Source organism: Microplitis mediator, chromosome 1, assembly GCF_029852145.1.
Source record: "Microplitis mediator isolate UGA2020A chromosome 1, iyMicMedi2.1, whole genome shotgun sequence".
Taxonomy (NCBI): Eukaryota; Metazoa; Arthropoda; class Insecta; order Hymenoptera; family Braconidae; genus Microplitis; species Microplitis mediator.
Genome location: NC_079969.1, coordinates 1,367,414 through 1,393,974, shown reverse-complemented (window position 1 = coordinate 1,393,974; position 26,561 = coordinate 1,367,414). Strand labels below are relative to the sequence as shown.

Genomic DNA, 26,561 nt, shown 5'->3' with positions numbered 1-26,561 from the left:
TTTTTAACTGAATTTTCAAATAATCTTTAAAATTAAAATATGTATTTGAAAATTAAAAATCTTATATTAAATTTCATAATTTAATTTTAAAATTAATAATATATTTTGAACTTTTAAATTTTCTTCGTAAATTTCAATCAAATGTTTTTAAATTTAAGTTTGAATTTGAAAATTCAGAAAGTATTGTCCTTAAATCGATTTTACAAGAAATTTTTGAAATTTCATGCCACTTTATTTACGAAAATTCAAAATAGTTTTACCTTTCTAATTATCCCGTTATATCCTTTAACACTTACTTTAGTTTCGTTTTCATTATAATTATTAAATTCAATTCCGTTACTATTACCAAGGACAGTAATTTTTATATTATTATTGTATACACTAGTAATACCTATAAAATTACTATTACCGGCAATAGTTAATTCAACACGATTATTGTTACCATTTTTTATCCATATCTCTTTACTATTACCATTAATTATTATTTTATTAATATTATCATCTGAGTTCAGTATACGAATAAGTTTGCTATCATGATTTACAGTAATGGTATTATTATTATTATGTCCATTTTTAATAGTAACCGAACCAGTTATACTATCGTAGACACAATTTCTAACTCTGTTATGATCGTTAACAATTTCGATCTCTCCGCTGGTTCCAATTGGACATAATTCTTCTCTATGGTTGTTGTCAGTAGAATCCTTATTGCTGACACCGTTGGACATATTTATATTTATGTTGATTGAAACATTGTGCTTTTTATAAGTACATTCATATATTTTATTGGCATTCCAATCACATGTTTCCACTGTCATTGTTGATCCGTGAATGTTTGTTTTAACTGACTATAATAAACAAAATATATTTTCATTTTTTTATTTAGCGTACTCTGTAAACATGAATTAGTGGAAATTTAATTAATTACGTTAGTGAAGCAATATTCACTTCATAATCAGTGTATTTAAATAACAAATTAGTGAATTCTCACTAATAAATTTAGTACTATAATTTTCACTAGCAAATTAGTGATTTTCACTACTGAACTACCGATATTTTCATAATTTCTACAAGTCAAACTGTTATTCACTTCTTAATTTATGAATTTCACAATTTCACTAGTAACTTTAACTAACAAATAATTAAATATTTTACTAGATATAAATATAATTAATAATTATGGTGCTATTTTTAAAAATTTTAATAAAAAACTTTCAAAATAAAAAAAAAATAGAAGTACAGAACAATAATATATTTATATGAAGAGTACGTCAATCATAACATCACGGATTTTTTATTTCTTCATCAGTTATTGTTTGGTATCATAACGAATATACTATTTACACTCACACGATCACATGCGCAGGTCAGCGCAGTGGATAGCATCAAAGACTTTGAATCGGAAGGATGCAGGTTCGAGCCCAGCAGTCACCGGGATTTTTTCATCAATCAAAATCATGTATACTTCCTCTAAGTAATGATTCTAATACATTAATTACATTTCGGATCTAATTACAAGTGTCTTATATTTTTTTTCGCAATATAATATTTTTTTTCACCGATGAAATCAGTGGATTCCCATATTCACTTTTCAATTTAGTGGATTCTCATATTCACTTATCAAATCAGTGAATTCTAATATTCACATATTAATTTAGTGGATATTCACTAATTCTGCGTGGTACGATTGTAACATTGACAATTATAGTGAATATTCACTTGAAATTAGTGAAAAATCACTAATTCATATTCAGAGAGTAATACGTGTTAAAAAGTCGCGCATGAAAAAATGTATAGTCCAGCCAAAAAGTATATACGTGGAAAAAATAATAAGTGCTGCACAGGATTGCGTCCTTTTGCAACGCCTATTTTTTTTTCCGTGTATGCGATTTGTACCTTAAGTGATGTCGTCTGTATGTGATTTTGCCGGCATATATTCCCGTATATATATAATGTCAATATATCTTTCTACAGGGCGCCGTAAAGGCTTGTAATAAAACTTTATTCGTTCATATGTAAACTGTTGATTAACGACATATCGAATGTTAATATCAATTTAGTAATATTTAGTCGATGTAAAAGATCAATATGTGATAAATGTAGAGTATTGAATATAAATATAGTCGACTGTTTGATACACAATTTATTAAATGTTAATAAATCAATTATTGAAATATTGGTAAATTTTTCCCGCAGTTATACATTACTATGCATGTAATTAAATCTAATAACATAATAATGATATTTTTTTTCAAAATATTATCGAATAGAATAATTATTGTCCTTACCCTCATTTCGGCGACCGTGATCAAGAAGAAAAAAATAAGTAAATTTTTTATAGACATTTTATCAATTTTTTTTTTTTTATGTTCACCAGAAAAAAAATTAATTGTAGTCTGTTTTGATGACTACTATTTTTTCTAATTAAATTTCAGCCGTATATATACTCAAACTAATCGCTATCATTATTATTATCAGGGCCACGACGCCACTCATTTGCAACGTCAAAAAAATTGAAGCGATGTTTCAAATGCTAACGTCAGCAAATCATTTTGGCCCTAATGATATTACTGTAATTGTATTTTTGTTATCGCTATTCGTCGTCGAAAGTCTTTAGCAGTCGAATTTGGTCATCAAAGTTTCCCCAATTAATGTCATTATTATTTTTTTTCATTATAAATCATCGGTTTTTTACACTAATTTCAATTTAATGACACTGATATGATAAGTATATTTTTTTATTAAATGTTCAAATGAATGTTTTTGAAAAAAAATGAATATATTTTTTAAATTTTTAGAATTTATAATCTTCGCGTATTAAATTAAATAAATAATTTTATGTCGTGAATTCTTAAGAAGGCTGAGATAAATCGGAGATTGTGAACAGACAGGTGGAATTTTGTAAGCACACTATTAAAACTACGAAAAAATTGATCGTATGATCGCAATTTCCATTCAAAATCTCTTAGTGATTTCTAAGGCCAAGAATTTGGTTTTTTTAAAAGGGAGAGATAAAAGATGGGAGGAGCTGAATTTCTGATTGGTTGAATTTTTATAGATTTGTATTTGTTTATTTGAATGGACTGAAAAGAGCGATGAAACACAAATAAGTTTAACCAATGCAAAACAAATATCGCGTGCCAAATGCCAAAAGGGCGTATAAAAGTTATACGCCCTTTTAGCTTTGAAGAACCAAAAGGGCGTATAATTTTTTTGTTTTTGGTGGCAATCGTTTTGTTAACATGTTCTAAGCCTAAAAATCAAAAAAAAATTCCAAAAGGGCGTATATCTTTAGATACCCCCCTTTGGCGTTAGTACGTCAAAAATTTTTTTTGCAGATCTTTACGTTTCGAGCGATTCTAAAAAGAATGGCAAAAAAAATTTTTTTATACGCCCTCTTGGCATGGAACCCTATCTAACTGCTGTAATACGCCCTTTTGGCATTTGGCACGCGATATACTAGTCACATAACCATGCATATTTGTAATCTTGATGTGAAGCTTTATTGGTTGAAACTCTAAAATATCCACCCAACTATATTTTGAATGAATTAAAACTAAAGGCATTATTTTGCAAATATTTTAGATGATATTAATTTAGCCGACAGATTACAAAATTTTTTTTTAATTGGACCATGATTTGCACGCTGAATAGCTTTTATTCATCCAAAATATAGTTGACTGCATATTTTAGAGTTTCAACCAATAAAGTTCCACACCAAGATTACAAATATACATGGTTATGTGACTAGTATATTTGTTTTGCATTGGTTAAACTTATTTGTGTTTCATCGCTCTTTTCAGTCCATTCAAATAAACAAATACAAATCTATAAAAATTCAACCAATCAGAAATTCAGCTCCTCCCATCTTTTATCTCTCTCTTTTAAAAAATCCAAATTCTTGGCCTTAGTGATTACTAACTTAAAAAATGTCTGAAAAAAACCCACAATTTTTTTTTTATGCAACAGAAGAAAAAATTGCTTATATCGAATTCCCGAGGTGATTTCCTCTAGTTTGAGTACCCACACCACTATATTCAAATGCAAGTAGAAATTTCTAAACTCAAGAATATTTTAATTTCTTACAGTTAATTTTTAAAAATTTATTACTCATTAATACATCAAGGGAAGGAAAATATAAATGTTTCAATATAAAGGATATAAAAGTAAAAATATATCTGATTTTAGTGTTTATATTGCATGCCTTGAGCGCGAAGCGCTGAGGCTATGCTCTATACTCGCCTGAAAATGAAAAACTCGATTTCGTCACATTAAATTGTTTCTAAATTTATAAATACACTTAAATGATACAAAAAAATATATTGTTACAAAGAAAAATGATTAAACAACAGATTTTATACATTTTTGAGTCGACTAATTACGATTTTTCTATAAAATATCTGTTTTTAGTGACTTATCGCATTAAATTCCTCAGGAGTCATGGGCTAGTAAACACTATAACTTCCGAAAAATACAATTTTCCAATTTAATTTTTTTTTAATATCTTCGTATAGTTAATGCGAAGACCCCTTTTGAAAATGGCAGCTCAATATCTTATGGCTTAATTATAATTAATATTTTTAGATAGGCATAACACGACAATTGCTACCCTTTGAGCAGCCATATTACTTATTTTTTTAAATATATATTTATTTCAAGAGTGAACATAGTCAAGATTATTTGTATTTTTTTGGATTATTATAATATTAAACGTATAAATTATTATATATGATAAATCATATATTAATCAATATTAATGATTTTGCCGCCATATATGTTCAGTTATTTACCATATTTTTTTTTATATATTATCGACAGTATATGGTTTTTTCATACGGGAATATACCTATACTAAAGTATACATACTAGCAGCTGGCGTTTCTTAGGTAAAATGGCGGGTATTTTAAAAATTTTTAATCTAATTTTTTTTTAATTAACAGTCGATACAAAAAAATATGTTAAAATTAAAAATAATATAAAGGTTTTCAATGAAAAATTGTTGTATATGTAATAAACTTTTACTTCACTTGAGTATCATTCACATGAATGCTCAAGGCATGCACTTTTGGATTTTCCAAACTTTTTATTATTATTATTATTATTATTATTATTATTATTATTATTATTATTTTTATTATTGTTATTATTGTTATTAATTAGTTCATTTAGTAGTCAGTAAATTAATAATTAGGAGCATTAATTTCGTAAATATTATTTCTCCCCTGCCCCATATTTTGTGTAGTAATCGATCCGCTTCGTCCTCTAACAGTTATTTTACTTTCGTTGTTATTTTCATTTCCAATGTGAATTTTGTCACTATTACCAAGAACAGTAACATTTATAACATTATTGTCTCTACTTCGTATTTTTATAGATTCACTATTACCGTCAATAGTTAATTCGAGACGATTATTGTTACCATTGTCTATCTCTATACCTTCACTATTACCTTTGATTTTTATTTTAATGACATTATTACGTAGGTTCCGCATTATAATACCTTTGCTATCACGATTAATAGTGATGGTCATTTCATTATTATATACATTTTCATTAAGGAGCGTACCAGTTATACTATCGTAGACACAATTTTTGACTTGATTATGATCGTTACGAGTAGCGATTCTTCCGTTGATTTCAGTTGGACATAGTTCTTCTCCATGGTTGTTGTTATTAGTACCATTATTGCTGACAAGCTGTTGACCATTAAGGGAAGCTACACCATTGGAAATATTTATACTTCTGCTGTTTGAATTATTATGATTTTCAGAAGTACATTCATATTTTTTATTGATATTCCAATCACATGTTTCCACTGTTATTATCGATCCTTGAATGCTTGTTTTAACTGACTATAATAAACAAAATATATGTTTATTTTTTTTATTTTGCGTAATACCCCGAGTCAAAAAACAAATTCGGATTTAAGTCTCAAAGTTCTCAATGGGGTTTTCGAGGATCACTTTCGAATTTGGAGACTGACAATAGCATAGAAAGTTATCCTAGTTTAGTCCTCAAAGTAGTAGTTACGACCCATTTTACCACTTTGAGGACTAAACTGGAATAACATAATCTGGATTAGAGCCTCAAAATACTCAAAACATACAGAAATAATTTTATCAAGATTTGAACCTCAAAAGTCTCATTCGATGTTTTCTCTCCCCTCCCTTTTCTATCTAAAATTTTTAAAAGTCCGAACTATGACTTTTCATTCGTTGAGGATTTTGAAGTCTGAGTTATAAGTTAAAATTGATAAATTATTCGCATTGAGACCTCATAGTTCTCATTGGGGATTTTGATTACTAAAGTAGAACTTGTTGCATACCTCGAACGCGAATTTTTTAACTCAGGACGTGTTAAAAGTCGCACATGAAAAAAAATATAGTCTAGCCAAATAGTATATAGGGGAAGGGGGGCAAAATGGGCCCCTTAAGAAAAAAATTTTCAAATCCTCAGTATTTTTACTTGTATTACTTTTTTTTTACTCCCTCGCCAAGTATTTGACGTTAATTTTTCTGTCCATTAAAAATAGAAAATTTTAAAATGTGGGGCAAAATGGGCCGCCTCAAAAAAATTTTATAATGCAAGATTTTCAGCTTATTTCACTTTTTTTTCCTTCTGCTGAGTTTTTGGTGTTAATTTGCTGTGTCTATGAAAATTAAAAAATCCTGAAAAGTTGGGAAAACGGGCTCCCAACAAAACTCAATGTATGTTTGTCGCTTGTTTTGTGTTTTGAAACTTTTTGCTGTGTGTTTAGTATAAAAAAAAGAGTTGATAGTGAAAATTTGGATCTAAAAATAACTTAATTTCATTACTTGAATGCTTACATTTTAATTATTTTCGATTATATAGAATAAATTGTTTTTGAAAAAAATTATAGTTAGTAATGCTGTTGAACTCGTGACCTAGTTTGCCCCTTATCATAATTCTTTAATCATATCTGTTAAAAAAATTTTAGGAACCCGTTTGGCTAAAAAATATTCGTAGGTTTTCAAAGTCTAGACAGCCCATTTTACCCCCTCCCCCCAACACTTTTCATGTTAAAAACTTTGGGGGGGCCCATTTTGCCCGCTAATATTTCGAGGCATCCAAAATTTTAGGGGGCCCGTTTTGCCCCCCTTCCCCTATATGAATATATTTTTCTACAGGGCGCCGTAAGGGCTTGTAAAAAAAATTTGATTCGTTCATATATTAACTGTTGATCAACGTTGTATCAAATGTTAATATGAATTTAGTAATATTTAGTCGATGGAAAAGATCAATATTTGATAAATGTAGAGTATTGAATATAAATATAGACGACTGTTTAATACACAATTTATTAAATGTTAATAAATCAATTATTTAAATATTGGTAAATTTTTACCGCAGTTATACATTACTATGCATGTAATTAAATCTAATTACATAATAATGATATTTTTTTTAAAATGTTATCAAGTAGAATAATTATTGTCCTTACCCTCATTTCGGCGACCGTGATCAAGAAGAAAAAAATAAGTAAATTTTTTATAGACATTTTATCAATTTTTTTTTTTTTGTTCACCAGAAAAAAAAATGAATTGTAGTCTGTTTTGATGACTACTATTTTTTCTGATTAAATTTCAGCCGTATATATACTCAAACTAATCGCTATCATTATTATTATCAGGGCCACGACGCCACTCATATGCAACGTCAAAAAAATTTAAGCGATGTTTCAAATGCCAACGTCAGCAAATCATCTTGGCCCTAATGATATTACTGTAATTGTATTTTTGTTATCGCTATTCGTCGTCGAAAGTCTTTAGCAATCGAATTTGGTCAACAAAATTCCCCAAATTATTGTTATTATTAATGTTTTTCACTATTAATCATCGGTTTTTTTACACTAATTTCAATTTAATTACAATGATATGATAAGTATATTTTTTAATTAAATGTTTAAATGAATGTTTTTGAAAAATAAATGAATACACGGAAAAAAGAAAACTAGAATAATTACAGAATAAAATGTAAAAACAAGCCCGTCATATTAAAAATTACAAAAGTTAAAATGTATACTGTAAAGTTGCTTAAGCCAAGAGAAAAAATTTTTTGGGAGAAAAGATAGATATGGAGAAGGGAAAAGTCCTCGGCCCTAGACAGCAGCAGTGGGACTAGTTCGGTGCTCGCCACGAGATCGCGCCTACCAGTTGTAGTGTCCCCGGTAAGAAAGATATTCTAGAGTTGTTATATTCAAAATTTCAGTACGATTTTGTTCCAGTACTCTACTGTCATTTGACAGAGGATCAAATACATTTTTGAATTGTACTATTGTATATCCTATAATACATAATGATTTTAATTCAAAATATCAATGTTTGCTTAAAATAAAAAAAAAAAATTACGTTTCAGAAAAAAAAAAAATTAAAAAAAATGTACATTTCGTAGTGGGTTCTATCACTATTTAAACTAGATTATTGAAAAGAATAAACACAAATACTACTAACTGAAAATCTGTCCTGTTATGACAAAACGACGTATCTCGAGATACGCTGTTTTGTCGTAACAAAGCTAAAAAGGTTTATTTATATATGGAAAATTTTAACATTCAAATAGTAAATTTTATAATACGTGTCGTCAAATTTCTAAGTATCAGTTACGATTTTTAAAGTTCAAATAGTAATTTTTCTTACATAGACAATAAATTTTCATACTTGTCTTGTAATTATTCACGTTTTAATCATAAATGAAAAAATTAATATTTAGAATGATGGTATTTACTGATCACTTTTTCAATATATTACTTGTCATTCTCAATTTATATAGTTCATTTTTTTCGGTGACACGACCGATGATCCGAGGACAATTGATCCGCGACAATTAATCCGCGACAATTGATCCTTGCGACGATTGATCCGTCGATAAATTGCATGTAACATGAAAAATTACGCCCTTTTTTCACTAATTAGTGTGTGAGTATATTTTTTATGTTACACGCACACAAAATTAGTGAAAAAAGGGCGTAATTTTTCATGTTACATGCATTTTATCGACGGATCAATCGTCGCAAGGATCAATTGTCGCGGATTAATTGTCGCGGATCAATTGTCCTCGGATCATTTGTTACGTAACCTTTTTTTCCGTGTAGGGCATCATAAAAATTTTACTAATTTAATTAATTATGCCAATAATGTTGATCAAAAGTGCGTATAAAAGAAATGAAAAGAAAACGTATCTTTTTTGCATTGGAAATTTAATTCTTCGAGTTACAGCGTTTTGTCATAACAATTTCATCTATTTATCAAAATAAGCATTAGTTTCTTACGCTACAAAAAAACGTATCTCGAGTTACGGCGCTATTTATTATTAAACGCTATTTTCTCGAAACTATAATTTTTGAGATACGTCATTTTGTCATGACAGGGCAGAGCAGCAGTGGGACTAGTTCGGTGCTCGCCACGAGATCGCGCCTACCAGTTGTAGTGTCCCTGGTAAGAAAGATATTCTAGAGTTGTTATATTCGAAATTTCAGTACGATTTTGTTCTAGAACTCCACTGTCATTTGACAAAGGGTCAAATACATTTTTGAATTGTACTATAGTATATCCTTTAATACATCACGATTTTAATTCAAAATATTAATGTTTGCTTGAAACAAAAAAACAAAAAATTACGTTTCAGATAAAAAAAAAAAAAAAAATGTACATTTCGTAGTGGGTTCTATCACTATTTAAACTAGATTATTGAAAAGAATAAACACAAATACTACTAACTGAAACATAGTTGACTATTCTAAACTTCAAAACGTGACACAACGACGAACTTTTTTTGAACGTTTTTTAAACTTTTGAAAATTTAAGAGAAAAATCAATTAGTATCCTTGTATTATTCAGATATGCTTATACGAAAAACGTTTATAAACACTTCAAAATTATTTTTTTCTGAACATTTTTTGCACTGAAAAATGTTAATTTGAGGTATTAAGTCAATTTTTATTTTTCGTGTATTTTCAGAAGTTTAAAAAACGTTCAAAAAAAGTTCATCGTTGTGTCACATTTTGATGTTTAGAATAGTCAACACTTTTTTAACTTTTTTTCAACAATTTTTTTTATACGGGAGTGGCAATATCTCTATTTTGAGAAACAAGTTTTAAAAATTTTAACGTAAAACTTGCCGAGAAAACACGTAAGTTTTAAAAGCTTATCGAATGATACTTTGATAATTTTCATAAAATATTACTGTGAGAAAGTAAACTTAATAAATTTTCAAACTGTAATATTTCATACTTAAAATGTAAAATCGCGCGGCGCCAAACTGTAACTTTTACAGTTTCTTTTATAAAGCATTGGGTTACTATTTGAAAATGTAACACATGCTCGTTCGAACAACAATTATCCTGTTTTCTTTTTTCCGTGCATTTGCGGCATCGGAATATTGTACGAAAAAAAAAATATAAATATCTCTATTCAAATTTTAAATATCTAGGCTTATTCTCGAGCCGATTTCCTCTAATTTGAGTACCAACACCAATATATTTAAATCCAAAAAAAATTCCAAAATTCAAAAATTTTTTTTTTTAATCCAGACTAAATTTCTATTCAATTTCACTTTCCATCTTCACATCAATTTAAATAAACGATAATTACGTGACTAAAAATTCAAATTTAAATTTCGCGCGAAAAATAAAAATTCAAAATTCCCGCGTAATTTCAAATCACTCGCGCTGGCGCGCAACTAAAATCATCAGCGGAAGTTCTCGTCATGCGTAGAAGGTAAAATAAAAAAAAAAAAAAAAAGATAATACCGAGCTAACATCAAGTGACAACACGACTACACGTCAAAAATGGCAGATTCAGCTCCAAGTAAGACAGAAATCGAAGAAATATTCAAACGTCTTCGCGCTATTTCGACCAACAAAGTGAGTACTTGTCCCTGACATCTTTCTCTAATTACCCAATAAATTAAAATTATTTTACCATACATTTAAAAGAACCAGACACTGGCTTCCTCTAACCATCGGGCCACGACACGCCTCACATATTTACATATTTATTTACAATATTTCCGGTAATTGCGTAATTTATTTTTATCAAGTCCCCTAATTACCAGGTACTGATTAATCACCAGGGGTAATTTGGCCACCAAACAGTAAATTATTAACGAATTCTAGGTTATGGTTCTGATTTTTTTTTGCTTCACTCCTGACCTGGACCCCGATCCCTGACCTCCGGTACCGCTACCGGGTCCAAGTTCTGGGTAAAAATTTAAAAAAAATTGAATTCTTGCAGACCTGCTTTGACTGCAATGCAAAAAATCCGGCATGGTGCAGTGTCACGTACGGGGTTTTTTTGTGCATCGATTGCTCGGCGATACATCGAAGTCTTGGTGTCCATTTGACTTTTGTTAGATCCTCACAATTGGACACTAATTGGACATGGCAGCAATTAAGAAATATGCAATTGGGTGGTAACGCACATGCTGTAAGTAAATGATCCTAAAGTTAGCAGACAATTAGAAATTTTTAGATTTTTTTTTGAACAATTAAATTTAAAAAAAAAGAAACTGACAAAATGCACATGTAGAAAATTTAAAAGACTACAGGTGCAATTTTTTCAAATTTTTTTTTTTTATAATTTATCGTCTTTTAAAAAATCCAAAAATTATTTGACGTCTGCTAAATGATGATCCTAAAGTTAGCAGACAATTAAAAATTTTTGCATTTTTTTTTTGAACAATTAAATTTGAAGAAAAAAAAAAAAACTAAAAATATGCACATGTAGAAAATTTAATAAACTATAGGTGCAATTTTTCCAAATTTTTTTTTTTTTATCATCTATCGTCTTTTAAAAAAATCAAAAAATTATTTGACGTTTGCTAACTAATGATCCTAAAGTTAGCAGACAATTAAAAATTTTTGCATTTTTTTTTTTGAATAATTAAATTAAAAAAAAAAAGAAACTAAAAATATGCACATGTAGAAAATTTAAAAAACTACAGGTGCAATTTTTTCAAATTTTTTTTTTTTTATAATTTATCGTTTTTTAAAAAATCCAAAAATTATTTGACGTCTGCTAACTTATGATCCTAAAGTTAGCAGACAATTAAAAATTTTTGCATTTTTTTTTTTGAATAATTAAATTAAAAAAAAAAAGAAACTAAAAATATGCACATGTAGAAAATTTAAAAAACTACAGGTGCAATTTTTTCAAATTTTTTTTTTTTTATAATTTATCGTTTTTTAAAAAATCCAAAAATTATTTGACGTCTGCTAACTTATGATCCTGGAGTTAGCAGACAATTGAAAATTTTTGGATTTTTTTTTGAACAATTAAATTTAAAAAAAAAAAGAAACTGTCAAAATGCACATGTAGAAAATTTAAAAGACTACAGGTACAATTTTTTCAAATTTTTTTTTTTATAATTTATCGTCTTTTAAAAAATCCAAAAATTATTTGACGCCGGCTAACTTCAGTATCATTATAAGTAATTTTTTTTTATGAAACTGAAGTTAGCAGACGTCTAATAATTTTTGGATTTTATTTTAGAGAGTAAATTATAAGAAAAAAGAAATTTTAAAAAATTGCACCTGTAGTTTTTTAAATTCTCTACATGTGCATATTTTTATTTTTATTTTTTTTCTGATTGATTTGTTAAAAAAAAAAATTCGAAAATTTTTAATTATCTGCTAACTTCTGGATCATATTTTTTTTAAAATTAATTTACTGATTAGCAGAATAATAAATTAATTAATTGAGAAGAAAATTAATTTCAATTAATGAATTTTATTAAAAATCTTTGACTGGTTTTTATTAATCGGTTGATTAATTAATTTATCAGCTGGTTAATTAGTTGATTTATTAATGAACTGTTTTCTTAATTGACTGACTAATTAATTGTCTTATTAATTTTTTGCATAAATAAATCATTGATTAATTAAATTATGAACTGATTAATCGGCTAATTGGTCAGTTATTTAATTAAGTTATTGATTAATTAATTAAGAAAGTAATTAATTGGTCATGATACTGAAGTCAGCCGATGTTTTGTAAGTTTTGGATTTATTTTTCAGCGATAAATTATAAAAAAAAAAGTATTTGAAAAAAATGCACGTGTAGAAAATTTAAAAAACTACGCGTGCAATTTTTTTAAATATTTTTTTTTTAGAATTTATGGTGTAAAAATAAATCCAAAAACTTTAGGCTCATTCGTTAGTCAATAAATGATTGAAAAAATTTTTTTTTCAGAGGGCATTTTTTACGCAACATAATTGTACGAGTACAGATGCTCAACATAAATATAAATCACGTACCGCAATGCAGTATCGTGAGAAACTTGCTCAAGCTTCTAATCAGGCAATGAAACGTTATGGAACTAAGGTATTCATTACTATTTTTTTTTATAAACTTTTTAAATTACGGGTCAAGGATTAAATTTAGCGAAACAATGATCGGGAGCTTTTTTGTAGAGAATTTCCCGGGCTACAAATTTGTATTCTTTAGTTTTTTTCGTATCTCTAATAATTCAGTCGGAAATTTGAATTAAAGGTGAAAAAAATTATTGTAAGTTTTCAATTTTACTCCCGCGTATGTATTTAAAGTTTGAATCGATTTTACGGATGAAGTTATCAGTTTAAGTAAAAAGTGATAAGGACCTTTTTTGTAGAGAATTTCCCGGGCTACAAATTTGTATTCTTAAGTTTTTTTTGTATCTCTCATAGTTCACTTGGAATTTTAGATTAAAGGTAAAAAAATTGTTTTTGGTTTTCAATTTTACTCCCACGTGTGTATTTAAAGTTTGAATCGACTTTATGGGTGAAGTTATCGGTTTAGGTAAAAAGTGATAAGGAACTTTTTTGTAGAGAATTTAATTTCCTATCAAAAAGCTCTCTTTGACTTTTTGCGTAAAGTTGATAGTTTAGCCAGAATTTTGATTTTAAGTAGAGTATTTTAAATTACCCTGGTACCGGAAGAGTAATCTCTTTCTAAGTTCTTTTTTTTCTTAATTATTAATTTATATTTAATAATTATAGGTAATAATAACAGCCTATGACATTAGAATGGTGAGAATCGTAAGCCGTGTGCTTTTGTCTCCACTAAAAAAAATAATTTTTGTCTAACGCAAATTTGTGTTCACTTGCAATTAAAAAAAATTCATTTTTTGTCACCTAATGTTTTAAAATTTTTTTTGTTTTGAAAAATTAATAGTCAAGGGTCGTAGAGATTCGAATTTCCTGTAGAATGAGTACCCACATCACTATATTTCATTACAAAAAAAATTAATCATCATTTCATATATTTATTAATTAATTAAAATGATTAATTATCACTTGCTTGTAATATAGTCTTGTGGGTACTCATTTTACGCAGAATTTTATCGACTATCAGAAAATCATCTTTGTTTTTTTGAAAAAAAATTTCATAGTCATAACAAACAAAATTAATTAATATAGCGAATTTTTCTAATGAGTAATAAATAAATCTGTGTGTTATTTTCACTAACGAATTTTTTTTACTAGCAAAATAATAAGACTGACAATAAGTTGAAAAATTTTTAATCCAAAAAAAAATTAAAAGTTAAATTTTCTGTAGTAAATCTTGTTGACCAACTTTGAACATCAATAACTTCTAAATTTATCATTTTATCAAAATTTTATAAGAAACCTTTTTTGTAGGGAATTAAATTTCCTATCAAAAAGGTCTTCAGTAAAATTGTCGTAAGTTCAATCGTTCAGTTACGAGGGTTTTTTTAGATGATAATAAAAAAATATTTTTTCTAGTTACATTTAGACGACACAGAGACGTCAAATAAACGTGAGGAGAAAGAAGAAATTGATTTTTTTACAGAGCACGAGTCTTTTGAAGAGTTGAATAAAAAATCAACTGTAGTTCCAAGTGTTAAATTAACTTCCAGTGAGCCGGCCCTTCAATCTGATAATTGCAAGCTCACGAATAAAGATGAAGATGTTGATTTATTAATAAATTCAATGGGACCAACTGTAAAATTATCTGAGAGCGTAATTAGCACTGGTAGTAATTACAAGTCGACAATTGGCGGTCGTAAAGTTCAACAAAAACGTCCTGGGGTAAGTTCGGAAATTTATTTTATTAAATAAATAAATTAAATTAATGACACTCTTTTTTAGATGGGAAAAAAAACTGGAATGGGCGCTCAGAGAGTGACGACAAATTTTGATGAACTTGAAAAGTCGGTCGCTGAGTCTCAGTCACCAGCATCCGTGCCGACTAACGTTGATCGGGAAGACAAGGAGGATCAGATTGAAGCAAATAGTCGACTTGCGTATAAGATGGAACAGAATCTTACCGAGCAGGCTAAGCTAGTAAGCGAACGCACGAAAAAAATGGACCCGAGAAAAGCTTCCCAGGCTGAAAGATTGGGAATGGGAATAGGCTCTCGCAGGTAATTTTTAGATTTATTTTTTTTGTGGGGGTTTGAAATTCAAAAATGATAGTGAATTTGGATTACGGAGATCATTTCCGTTTATTTGAGTACCCACATCGATATATTTGGATGACTAAAAAATTAATGATTAATCATGATTAATTACAATTAATTATTTTGGAAAATTAATAGCTGGGGAGTGTAGAGAAGCAATTTTCCTATTAAATGAGTACCCACATCACTATATTGTGATTAAAAAAAAATGAGTCATTTATTAATGCACTTAATAATTAATTATAATGATTAATTATAACTTGCTCGTAATTAAGTGTTGTGGGTACTCATTTTACGCGGAATCTCGTGTACTTGAAGTATATCATGTCCATTTTTTTTTTAAACGAAAATTTTGTAGCAAAGAATCTAAAAAAATAATTTTTCACAAATTAAGTAATAACAAAAATCATTAACGAGTACTTGGTAATAATATAGTCATCATGGAGATTAAATAAGTGAATATATTCTGGATTTTTTTTCACAAAATCTATGCTTCGTACATATGTCTATTAATTATGCAAATTATTATCATTATTCGTAAAATAGACCCGAGGAAAGCTTCCTAGGCCGAAAAATTGGGAATGGAAATAGACTCTCGCGGGTAATTTTTAGTTTTATTTTTTCCGTGGGGGTTCAAAATCAAAAAATGATAGTGTATTTGAATTAATGAGATCATTTCCGTTAATTTGAGTACCCACATCGATATATTTGGATGACAAAAAATTAATGATTAATCATGATTAATTTTAATTAATTATTTTAGAAAATTAATAGCTGGGGAGTGTAGAGAAGCAAATTTCCTGTTACATGAGTACCCACATCACTATATTGTGATTAAAAAAAAATCAGTCATTTATTAATGCACTTAATAATTAATTATAATGATTAATTATAACTTGCTCGTAATTAAGTGTTGTGGGTACTCATTTTACGCGGAATCTCGTGTACTTTAAGAATATCATGTCCATTTTTTTTTTAACGAAAATTTTGTAGCAAAAATCTTAAAAAAATAATTTTTTATTAATTAATTAATCATAAAAATCATTAATGAGTACTTGGTAATAAAAGAGTGATGTGGGTACTCTTTCTACTGGAAATTATATGACATAATCAAATATAAGAATCAAAATATGAAAAAATTAATTTTTGTTGAGAAAATTTTAAATGTTAAATTTAAAAAAAATTTTTTTTAGCGGAGCAAGTCATTCTGCCTTTGGCGATATGCAAGTAATCACCCAAGAATCAACAAACTCACGTAAAACCGAGTCTAAGTACACAATGCGTGAGGATCCAGAGTTAGAGTCGCCGTCGCGGCCCGTCAATGATTTGGACGACTTTTTTTCTCTGATAAGTACACCTTATTCGTCGTCTAAATCTTCTTACAAGTCGACGGCTTCCAATGAGGAAGTTGTCGTTATCAGCGAACCGGAACTGCCAAAACGTTCAACCCCGCGGTCGACATTTGGATCCGCGAATTCAAAACCGGATGTTAAACATTTGTCGGGTGGCGACGGAGAAGCTCAGAGAAAATTCGGTGAAGCTAAAGCCATTAGCTCTGATCAGTATTTCAGAGATAGTAATAACGATGACTCGGTAATTAAATTAATTAAATTAATTATTTCATTTTTCTTTTAACTTAATTACTGATTTTTCCATATTTACTTTTAAAATTCGAATTCTGGCTGAAATATTGAGTTTATAAAAAAAAGTAAAGAGACAAAATTTTTAGGAAATTTAATTCTCTACAAAAAAGGTCCTTATCAATTTTCCTGTAAATCGAATATTTCAGCCATTAATTGCATAACAAGTAACTGATGATAATTTTTTTAATTTCTCAGTGAAATTTTTTTTTGCCTGTTGCTTAAAATCCAAATTTCTGAGGAAACTTACAGACTCAGAGAAAAATTCATTGGGACCTTTCTTGTAAAGAATTAAATTTGCAACAAAAAAGGTCTTGAGCAATTTGTCTCTAAGTCTGTAAGTTTCTCTACAATTTGAATATTTTCTTAAAAAAAAAATATTTACAGTGGGAGCGGAAGACAACTCTCCGCAGATTCGAAGGATCGTCATCAATTTCGTCATCAGATTTCTTCGGTAACAACCAAAGCTCTCCTACAGGATCATCGTACTCTTCAGGGTCATTATCTATGAGCAGCATCGCCGCGCGCACTGGATCCGTCGACCTCGAGGACGTTCGCGAGTCCGTACGCCAGGGAGTAAATAAAGTCGCGGGTAAAATAAGTTCTCTTGCAAATGCGGCCGTTAATTCACTGCAAGATCGTTATTTTTAACGAATTGTTAATTTTAATAATTAATAATTAATATTTTCATTAATAAATAAACTAATTAATTAATTAATTAATAATGATAATTAAATAAATAAATTGAAAAATTGTTAGTTAATCGTAAATACAGTAAAGGTTGTTTGTTAAATTGCCTTTGATGATTGTTTATAAGATTTTATGTTTATTATTAATAAAGTTATCGCTATTAATTACTTGTTTTTTAATTAGTTTTTTTTTAGAGACTAATGAGTATCACTGTCGTCTACCCGATGTAATTTCCCGTAAAACGAGTACCCACATGACTATATTTCGCTAACTTCGATATTAATTACTTTTATTAATTAATTAATTAGTCATTAATTTGAATTTTTTTTCTTTGTTATTGAGAGCTTCGATATCTTCATGGAGATTGAATAAGCGAATATACTCTGGATTTTTCCTCACAAAATCCAATGCTTCGTACATATATCTATTAATTATGCAAATTATTATCATAATACTTAAAAATAGACCCGAGAAAAGCTTCCCAGGCCGAAAAATTGGGAATGGAAATAGACTCTCGCAGGTAATTTTTTTTGTGGGAGTTCAAAATAAAAAAAAGATAGTGTATTTGAATCAATGAGATCATTTCCGGTAATTTGAGTACCCACAACGATATATTTGGATGACAAAAAAATTAATGATTAATCATGGTTAATTATAATTAATTATTTTGGAAAATTAATAGCTGGGGAGTGTAGAAAATCAAATTTCCTGTTAAATGAGTACCCACATCACTATACTTCGATAAAACAAAAATGAGTCATTTATTGATGCACTTAAAAATTAATTATAATGATTAATTATAACTTGCTCGCAATATATCGTTGTGGGTACTCATTTTACGCGGAATCTCGTGTACTTTAAGAATATCTTGTCCATTTTTTTTTTTTACGAAAATTTCGTAGCAAGAATCAAAAAAAATAATTTTTCATTAATTAATTAATTATAAAAATCATTAATGAGTACTTGGTAATAATATAGTCATCATGGAGATTAAATAAGTGAATATATTCTGGATTTTTTCTCACAAAATCTCTGCTTCGTACATATATATATTAATTATGCAAATTATTATCATTATCCTTAAAAATGGACCCGAGGAAAGCTTCCCAGGCCGAAAAATTGGGAATGGGAATAGACTCTCGCAGGTAATTTTTAATTTATTTTTTTTATGGGGGTTCAAAATCAAAAAATAATAGTGTATTTGGATTAATGAGATCATTTCCTGTTAAATGAGTACCCACATCACTATATTGCGATTAAAAAAAAATGAGTCATTTATTAATGCACTTAATAATTAATAATAATGATTAATTATAACTTGCTCGTAATTTAGTGTTGTGGGTACTCATTTTACGCGGAATTTCGTGTACTTTAAGAATATCATGCCCATTTTTTTTAAACCGAAAATTTCGTAGCAAAGAATCTAAAAAAATAATTTTTCATTAATTAATTAACCACAAAAATCATTAATGAGTACTTGGTAATAATATAGTGATCATGGAAATTAAATAAGTGAATATATTCTGGATTTTTTCTCACAAAATCTATGCTTCGTACATATATATATTAATTATCCGAATTATTATTGTACTTAAAAATTCAAAGCTAGCAAGAGTCTTATTAACATGAATTAACCTGTTAGGATCTTTGCCGAATTGGCTGGCAGCATAATCTGAAGAAAACGCAAAATATCTAGCCCGCCATTTAACGATACCGATATTTGGATTCCCGGGTATTAATGCCCCGTATCCGGCGACGAAAGTCCATGCGCAGAATCCTTGAAATTCTAATTGAATTTCTTGAAAATTTTCACTAGTGTTTGGATATAAAATTAAACAGTCTCCACATTCATCTGTTTTATTAAAAAAATTATCGTGATTATTGTTCATTATTAATTAATTACTCAATTAATTAAATGAAAACGAATACTTATTAATTTTCCCATTGAACGTTCGAGTCTTTCGGCATCAGAAAGAATTTCGGAATTATTTGTAAATTTTTCTAGGCGTATTTCATCATATATTTTTATAATCTATAACAAATATATTAACAAATGTATTTTATTTTTAATATTGCCGACTCCAAACTGTTTTCTAAAGGAATTGACGCTAGACTCATTCGATATCCTCTAAATCTATAGATTTATAAAATTGCAACTAGAATATTACACATTTAGAAATTTTTTTAAAAGTCGCGCCTAAATCAAAGTACTATCGGTAAAATGGATCCCTATTGCAAGGGAATGTTCTATAGTCATGCGATGACTCAAGTAGATATTTAAGTTTTAATTTTGCCAAGTCCGCGGTGGCCGAGTGGTTAAGGCGTCAAGACAGTGCGTTGCTCCCATGGCTGTGGTCAAACTTAATCACGATTTGGAGGCGATTTCGAAAGATATCGTATTTCAAATCCCAGGTATTCGTGATTTCGTTTCTAAATGTATTATATAATGTAAAAATATTAATTTATTTAATGCCGTAAGATGGACGGTGGAGTTTAGGTCCATCAAGGTCATGGGAATACCGGTTACTTGAAGAGCCCTGGTTCGAATCCAGGCCGCGGATATTTTTTTTTTTTTTTTTTTCAATTTAATTAATTTAATTAACACAGACACACATACATATATATATTAGACTGGGCCAAAAAAATTTACTACTTTTTTATTTCTTAGCTATATCGAGAATATTATTTAGAATGACAAAAAAAAATTTAATGAAAGTTTGAGCTCTTAATATTAATTTTAAGAGGTCCATCATCGCTATTTTTAATTTTAATTCATAATTTGATATTTTATGTCAGAACTGCTGAAACATTTTAGTAAAAAAAATTAATTTCCATTTATTCTTATGTAAAATTAAATTCCCTACAAAAAAGGTCTAATTGAAAATTTTCGTCAGACAAGCCGTTTCCAATTAATTAAGCTTAATAAATTGATATATTTTTTCGATAACATTTTTACTTTTGAATTTTTTAACTGACGAATCAATAAATATCTAAAAAAAAACAGGACAGATTTTTGAAGGAAATTTAATGCTCTACAAAAAAGGTCTCTTAACATTTTTTGCTAAATTCACTCCTTCGAAAGTTATTCACGTTATTGAAATCGTTTTTCTCAACTTCAACCTTGAATATCTTTCGAAGGAGTGAATTTAGCAAAAAATGTTAAGAGCCCTTTTTTGTAGAGCATTAAATTTCCTTCAAAAATCTGTCATGATCTTTTTTAGATATTTATTGATTCGTCAGTTACAAAATTCAAAAGTAAAAATGTTAAATCGAAAAAATATATCAATTTATTAAGCTTAATTAATCGGAAACGGCTTGTCTGACGAAAATTTTCAATCAGACCTTTTTTGTAGGGAATTTAATTTTACATAAGAATAAGTAAAAATGAATTTTTTTTACTCCAATGTTTTAGCAATTCTGACGTAAAAAATCAAATTATGAATTAAAATTAAAAATAGCGATGATAGACCTCTTGAAATTAATATTAAGAGCTCAAACTATCATGAAACTTTTTTTTTTGTCATTCTGAATAATATTTACGATGTAGATAAGAAATAAAAAAAATAGTCAATTTTTTTGGCCACCCTAATATATATATATATATAAATTAGGGTGCGCCAAAAAAAAGATCTAATTTTTTTTTTTTTAGTTACCGTAAAAATATCATTAAGGATGATAAAAAAAATATTCTGGTAAAGTTTGAGCTCTTAATAGTAATATTAAAAGGTGGCGCTTCGTGATTTATGACTTCCCATTTAAATAATATGGAAAAAAAAAAATTTTAGTTTGGAATTTTTTACCTCAGCAATGGCTCATTGTACGAATAAGCTCAGTATATACTTTTGTAGGGAATTCGACGCTCTACAAAAAAAGTCTCTTATCATTTTTCGATAAATCCATCTGTTCAAAAGTTATTGGAGCTCGAAGTAAAGTTAGAATAAGTTTCGAGATATTCTTACTTTTTCGGCTAAACTATCGGACTTATCATAAAATGTCATTCGAATTTTTTTTTAGACAATTTTATTTCCTACAAATTATCATTAATAATTTTTTTTCAAATTCTACATTGTTTTCTAGTTATTTCTATTTTAATGCCAAGCTCCTATAAAATAGTGATCTGATCGATTCTAAGAGCTTGGCATTAAACTAGAAAACTTTTAATTTCTATCAATCTATAAGAGAAACAAAAGTAGGATCTGTTTCTGAATCACCTATTTTGGGAATGAATAAGAAAATATTTATAATAAATCATTATTCACTTACATCAGTGCTCAGTAATTTGAATTTTTCCGTAAAATTATTAATATTGTCTAGTACTATTATTTCATCCATATTGATGTCAAATCAATAAATTGCGGCTATTATGAATAAAAATGAACTTATTAATTGAAATCAATAATTAATTAAAAGTACACTTACATAAACTTGTACAATAGATATTGCAGTACGAAATTTCACAGAATCATGTAGTTTATGTAAGCGCATTTCTAATGTATCCATCAAAATTTTAAATTCCGCTTTTATTTTTTCAAGGTCCGATAAAACTTTTCTTTAATAAAATTAATTAGTTATTAAATAACTAAATTAATAAATTAATTTATCGAACATATTTACCTGACATAAATTTCTTGTTGACGACAAGTAACTAGTGTGCCAATAATCAACTTGATTTCTGAAAACTTTTCGTCATCAGAGCAACCGGATTTAGTTTTTTTATCGAAATAATTGTTGGCTATATTTTCAACAGCTGCTGTTAGACGATATATCTTACTCATTAAATCTTCAAGAAGTTTTAGAGTCGAATTACAAGATTTTTCAAGTGATTCTTGAAGAATATTCGGTACTAAAATTTTTTTAAAATTTATCAATGACATATCTGTAGAGTCGATGAAATTTCGCGTAGAATGAGTACCCACATCAATATGTTATGAAAAAGTGATAATTAATTGTTTAATTATTATTAATTAATTAATTAATTAATGTGTACTCTTTGTAATTGAAATTAAAATGTAGGCATGTGGGTATTCGTTCCAATTGGAAAAAAATCATTCTAACGAATAAAGAAAAAATTTTTGAAAAGAAAAAAAAAAAAAAAAAAAATTGAATTTGGAATGTATTGATGTGGGTACTTAAACTAGAGGGAATTTTGTCACGATTTCGACAGTAGCATAGATTTTTGAATTTCGTTTTAATTCCCACAATAATTTATCGAAAGACTTGTGAAAGGAACATAAAATTATATTTTGTAAAATGAATTTGATTAAATACGATTGTCTATTCCATGTCCACCGCGTTGACAATCTTTGTTGAACAATCTTATCCCCGCAACAATACTCATTAATTCAATTAGTTGTTTGTTTTTGGCTTTTTTTGGTAAAGTAACGAAATTAGTACTTAAACGTCGTATGCGGTATAAATATGGTGGTTATGCCGCATTTATACAGTGATTATGCCGTCTCACTCTTACAGGCTGAAAAATACTTTTCATATCTTTCAGTTTTATTAACAAACAATTTTCAGATTCTATAACAGATACAATATGTTTTCCTACTACTTGCATTCTTAAATGGCTGATCTCTTCACTATGTTCTGCTTTCAATTTTTCAATAAAAAAGTACAGCTGTAAAAATGAACTAGTTTATTTTTACTTTCACAAAAAAATTTTTTTCAAAAAAATTTCTCTCATTAACAAATAAAAACTCTTGAAACTAGTAAAAATTTTTCAATTTAAACATAAAAATATGTTTACTTGAGGAAAAAAAATTTTGATTCAAGATTAAAATTTCAATATAATTATTTACTTGGTGCAAGAAAATTTTACTTTTCCGAATCGTTAAAACAAAATTTCTTGAATCAGGAATTGTTTTCTTGATTCGAGTTAACTGTTTTTTCTATGTAGTAATGATTCGCAAGAACATCAGATAATTTTGAAATACATTTAGGATCAATATTAATAACTAGGATTATTTTATGATTAAAAATTACATTCTTCAATTGAAACATGTCTAAACACTGCAGTGTTTATGTCGTATGGGTATTTTGACATAAAAGTCTTTTTTTAGTTCATAAAGTTCTTTATTTGTACATTATAAAAACCTTCACGCGTCTTTTAAATTTTAGTTTCTCTACACAGAAAATACAGTTAACTTGAACTAAGAAAAATATTCTTGATACAAGAAAATTTTTTTTAACGATTCGGAAAATAAAATTTTTTTTACATCAAATAAATAATTATTTTGAAATCTTTACTTTGAATCAAAATTTTTTTTCCTCAAGTTAACATATTTTTATGCTTTAGTCGAAAAATTTTTAATTGTTTTAAAAGTTTTTATTTCTTAAAATAAGAGATATTTTATTGAAGAAAGCCGTGCCAGGTTATTGTAGCAATATTGCATTTTTTTGTTTGAAAAAAATAAAATTTCTTGGAATAACTACTATTTGTTTAACAAAAGAATTTTCGTATACTCCAACCAAAAAAAAAAAAAGTTACTCAAACCGAGAGAAAAATTTCTTGGGAGAAAAGATATATATGGAAGAGAGGGAAGTCACTGGTGCTAGGCAGCAGCAGCGAGAATAGTTCGGTGCGCACCACTAGGTAGCGCCTACGATTTGTAGTGTCCCTGGTAAGAAACTTATTTCAGAAGTCTTATATTCCGAAATTGTAACCATTCTGGCGCGGGTACTCCTCCGTTATTTGATAGAGCGATAAGTACCTTGTTTGATGGTAATATAGTACAACCTATATTACATAATGACGAAAATATTTATTATCAATGTTTCCATAAATAATTTATCTCTGAAATTGAACTTGAGCTTTAACAAAAATATTTTAATCAAAAGTCTATAGAATCTCTACTATATGATTAAAAATATTCGAGTGACACAATACATTGTAAAGCAACAGAGTTCTTGCCAGAATCCTCAATCACTCACATTAGTTATTATTTTTTTTTCGGGCGCCCTCCCTGGCGGGGTTGTCCCGTACATTTTGACTTGTGCCGGCTGTGGACAAAACCGACATCTCGGTAAGCTTGATTGCATCGATCGTAAACAACCTTACCATGTTTTTCATTGAACCAGACATGAAGTTTTATCCATCATCTCTCAAAGGTGACGTTACATATACGGCACAAATATCTTGCCGTAGAGCCAACCTGCTCAATTGTTTCCTCCCAATTGATGGCGTTATATTTGTCCGGTTGGTCGACAACATACCACTTGTTTTTATAAGGGAACTCGGGCCTCAACAGATGCGGAACCCCGAGGAACGAGTCTTTGTCTTCATCATCTTCCACATCCTCCGATTCTGCTTCTGGTTCTGCTTCCGGTCCTACTACTTGTTCTACTTCTGATTCTGCTTCCGGATCTGCTCCTGGTTCTGCTTCCGGTTCTACCACTAATTCTGCGTCCGCTTCTGCTTTCAGTTCAACTCCTGGTTCTGCTTCCGCTTCTACTTCTGCTTCTGCTGCAGCTACCAGGTCCACTGTCTGTTCGTCCTTGCCCACCGCCGCTACTACCACTGCCGCCATTTCTGCCTCCACCTCTTCCCCAATTTGCTTTCGTTCTAAAACTTCAAGACGCTATCTTAACTCTGCATTCTCCAGAAGCAGCTTGGCATTGACAGCAGTTAAGGTGTCCATTTGTCTTAAGCATGACTTCCTGCTCGGCTGTCGTGCTTCCGTAAATGGAGAAAGAGGAAATTTAATTCTCTACAAAAAAGGTCCGCTTAAATTTTCCTGTAAATCGAATATTTCAGCCATTAATTGCATAACAAGTAACTGATAATAATTTTTTTAATTTCTTAGTAAAATTTTTTTTTGCCTGTTGCTTAAAATCCAAATTTCTGAGGAAACTTACAGACTCAGAGAAAAATTCATCAGGACCTTTTTTGTAAAGAATTAAATTTGCAGCAAAAAAGGTCTTGAGCAATTTGTCTCTAAGTCTGTAAGTTTCTCTACAATTTGAATATTTACTAAAAAAAAAAATATTTCCAGTGGGAGCGGAAGACAACTCTACGCAGATTCGAAGGATCGTCATCAATTTCGTCATCAGATTTCTTCGGTAACAACCAAAGCTCTCCTACAGGGTCATCGTACTCTTCAGGGTCATTATCTATGAGCAGCATCGCCGCGCGCACTGGATCCGTCGACCTCGAGGACGTTCGCGAGTCCGTACGCCAGGGAGTGAATAAAGTCGCGGGTAAAATAAGTTCTCTTGCAAATGCGGCCGTTAATTCACTGCAAGATCGTTATTTTTAACGAATTGTTAATTTTAATAATTAATAATTAATATTTTCATTAATAAATAAACTAATTAATTAATTAATTAATAATAATAATTAAATAAATAAATTGAAAAATTGTTAGTTAATCGTAAATACAGTAAAGGTTGTTTGTTAAATTGCCTTTGATGATTGTTTATAAGATTTTATGTTTATTATTAATAAAGTTATCGCTATTAATTACTTGTTTTTTAATTATTTTTTTTAGCGACTAATGAGTGTCACTGTCGTCTACCCGATGTAATTTCCCGTAAAACGAGTACCCACATGACTATATTTCGCTAACTTCGATATTAATTACTTTTATTAATTAATTAATTAATCATTAATTTGACCTCGAGTAAAATATATGATGTGGATACTCAAACTTCAGCAAATGATCTCCCGAACTCAAGTAAGTTTGTAAAAATTACCCAGAATAATTAGCACGGGAGTTAGAGTACTTTTTAATTGGTCATGATTTAAAAATTCAAATTTTTTACCGCCAATGGGATTTTCATTCGGTCTGTTGTGTCTGGGTATAAAAGAAGTGA

The 26,561-nt window shown here is 28.8% G+C and overlaps 2 protein-coding genes across 3 annotated transcripts; one reads left to right on the top strand and one right to left on the bottom strand.

Annotated features, from left to right (window-relative positions):
- The first annotated feature begins 10,728 nt into the window (after positions 1-10,728).
- LOC130678568 (ADP-ribosylation factor GTPase-activating protein 2) lies at positions 10,729-17,921 on the top strand. 2 transcript variants are annotated; one of them, XM_057485897.1, is made up of 8 exons: positions 10,729-10,882; positions 11,253-11,444; positions 13,209-13,340; positions 13,994-14,023; positions 14,741-15,046; positions 15,107-15,381; positions 16,611-17,010; positions 17,445-17,921. In XM_057485897.1, exons 1-8 carry the CDS (start codon positions 10,808-10,810, stop codon positions 17,706-17,708), a joined length of 1,674 nt encoding a protein of 557 aa, XP_057341880.1. In that variant the 5' UTR covers positions 10,729-10,807; the 3' UTR covers positions 17,709-17,921. The 2 variants fall into 2 exon arrangements, with proteins under 2 accessions (XP_057341880.1, XP_057341961.1); XM_057485978.1 differs by lacking the exon at positions 13,994-14,023 and having other exon boundaries at positions 17,445-17,920.
- Positions 17,922-17,964: 43 nt separating this feature from the next.
- Positions 17,965-25,276, bottom strand: LOC130677408 (cilia- and flagella-associated protein 206-like). The gene is made up of 8 exons (XM_057484197.1): positions 24,963-25,276; positions 23,016-23,140; positions 22,362-22,590; positions 22,167-22,296; positions 19,677-19,758; positions 19,383-19,599; positions 18,093-18,171; positions 17,965-18,018 (listed from the first exon to the last, which is right to left on the bottom strand). Exons 1-8 carry the CDS (start codon positions 25,274-25,276, stop codon positions 17,965-17,967), a joined length of 1,230 nt encoding a protein of 409 aa, XP_057340180.1.
- Between the last annotated feature and the right edge of the window lie 1,285 nt (positions 25,277-26,561).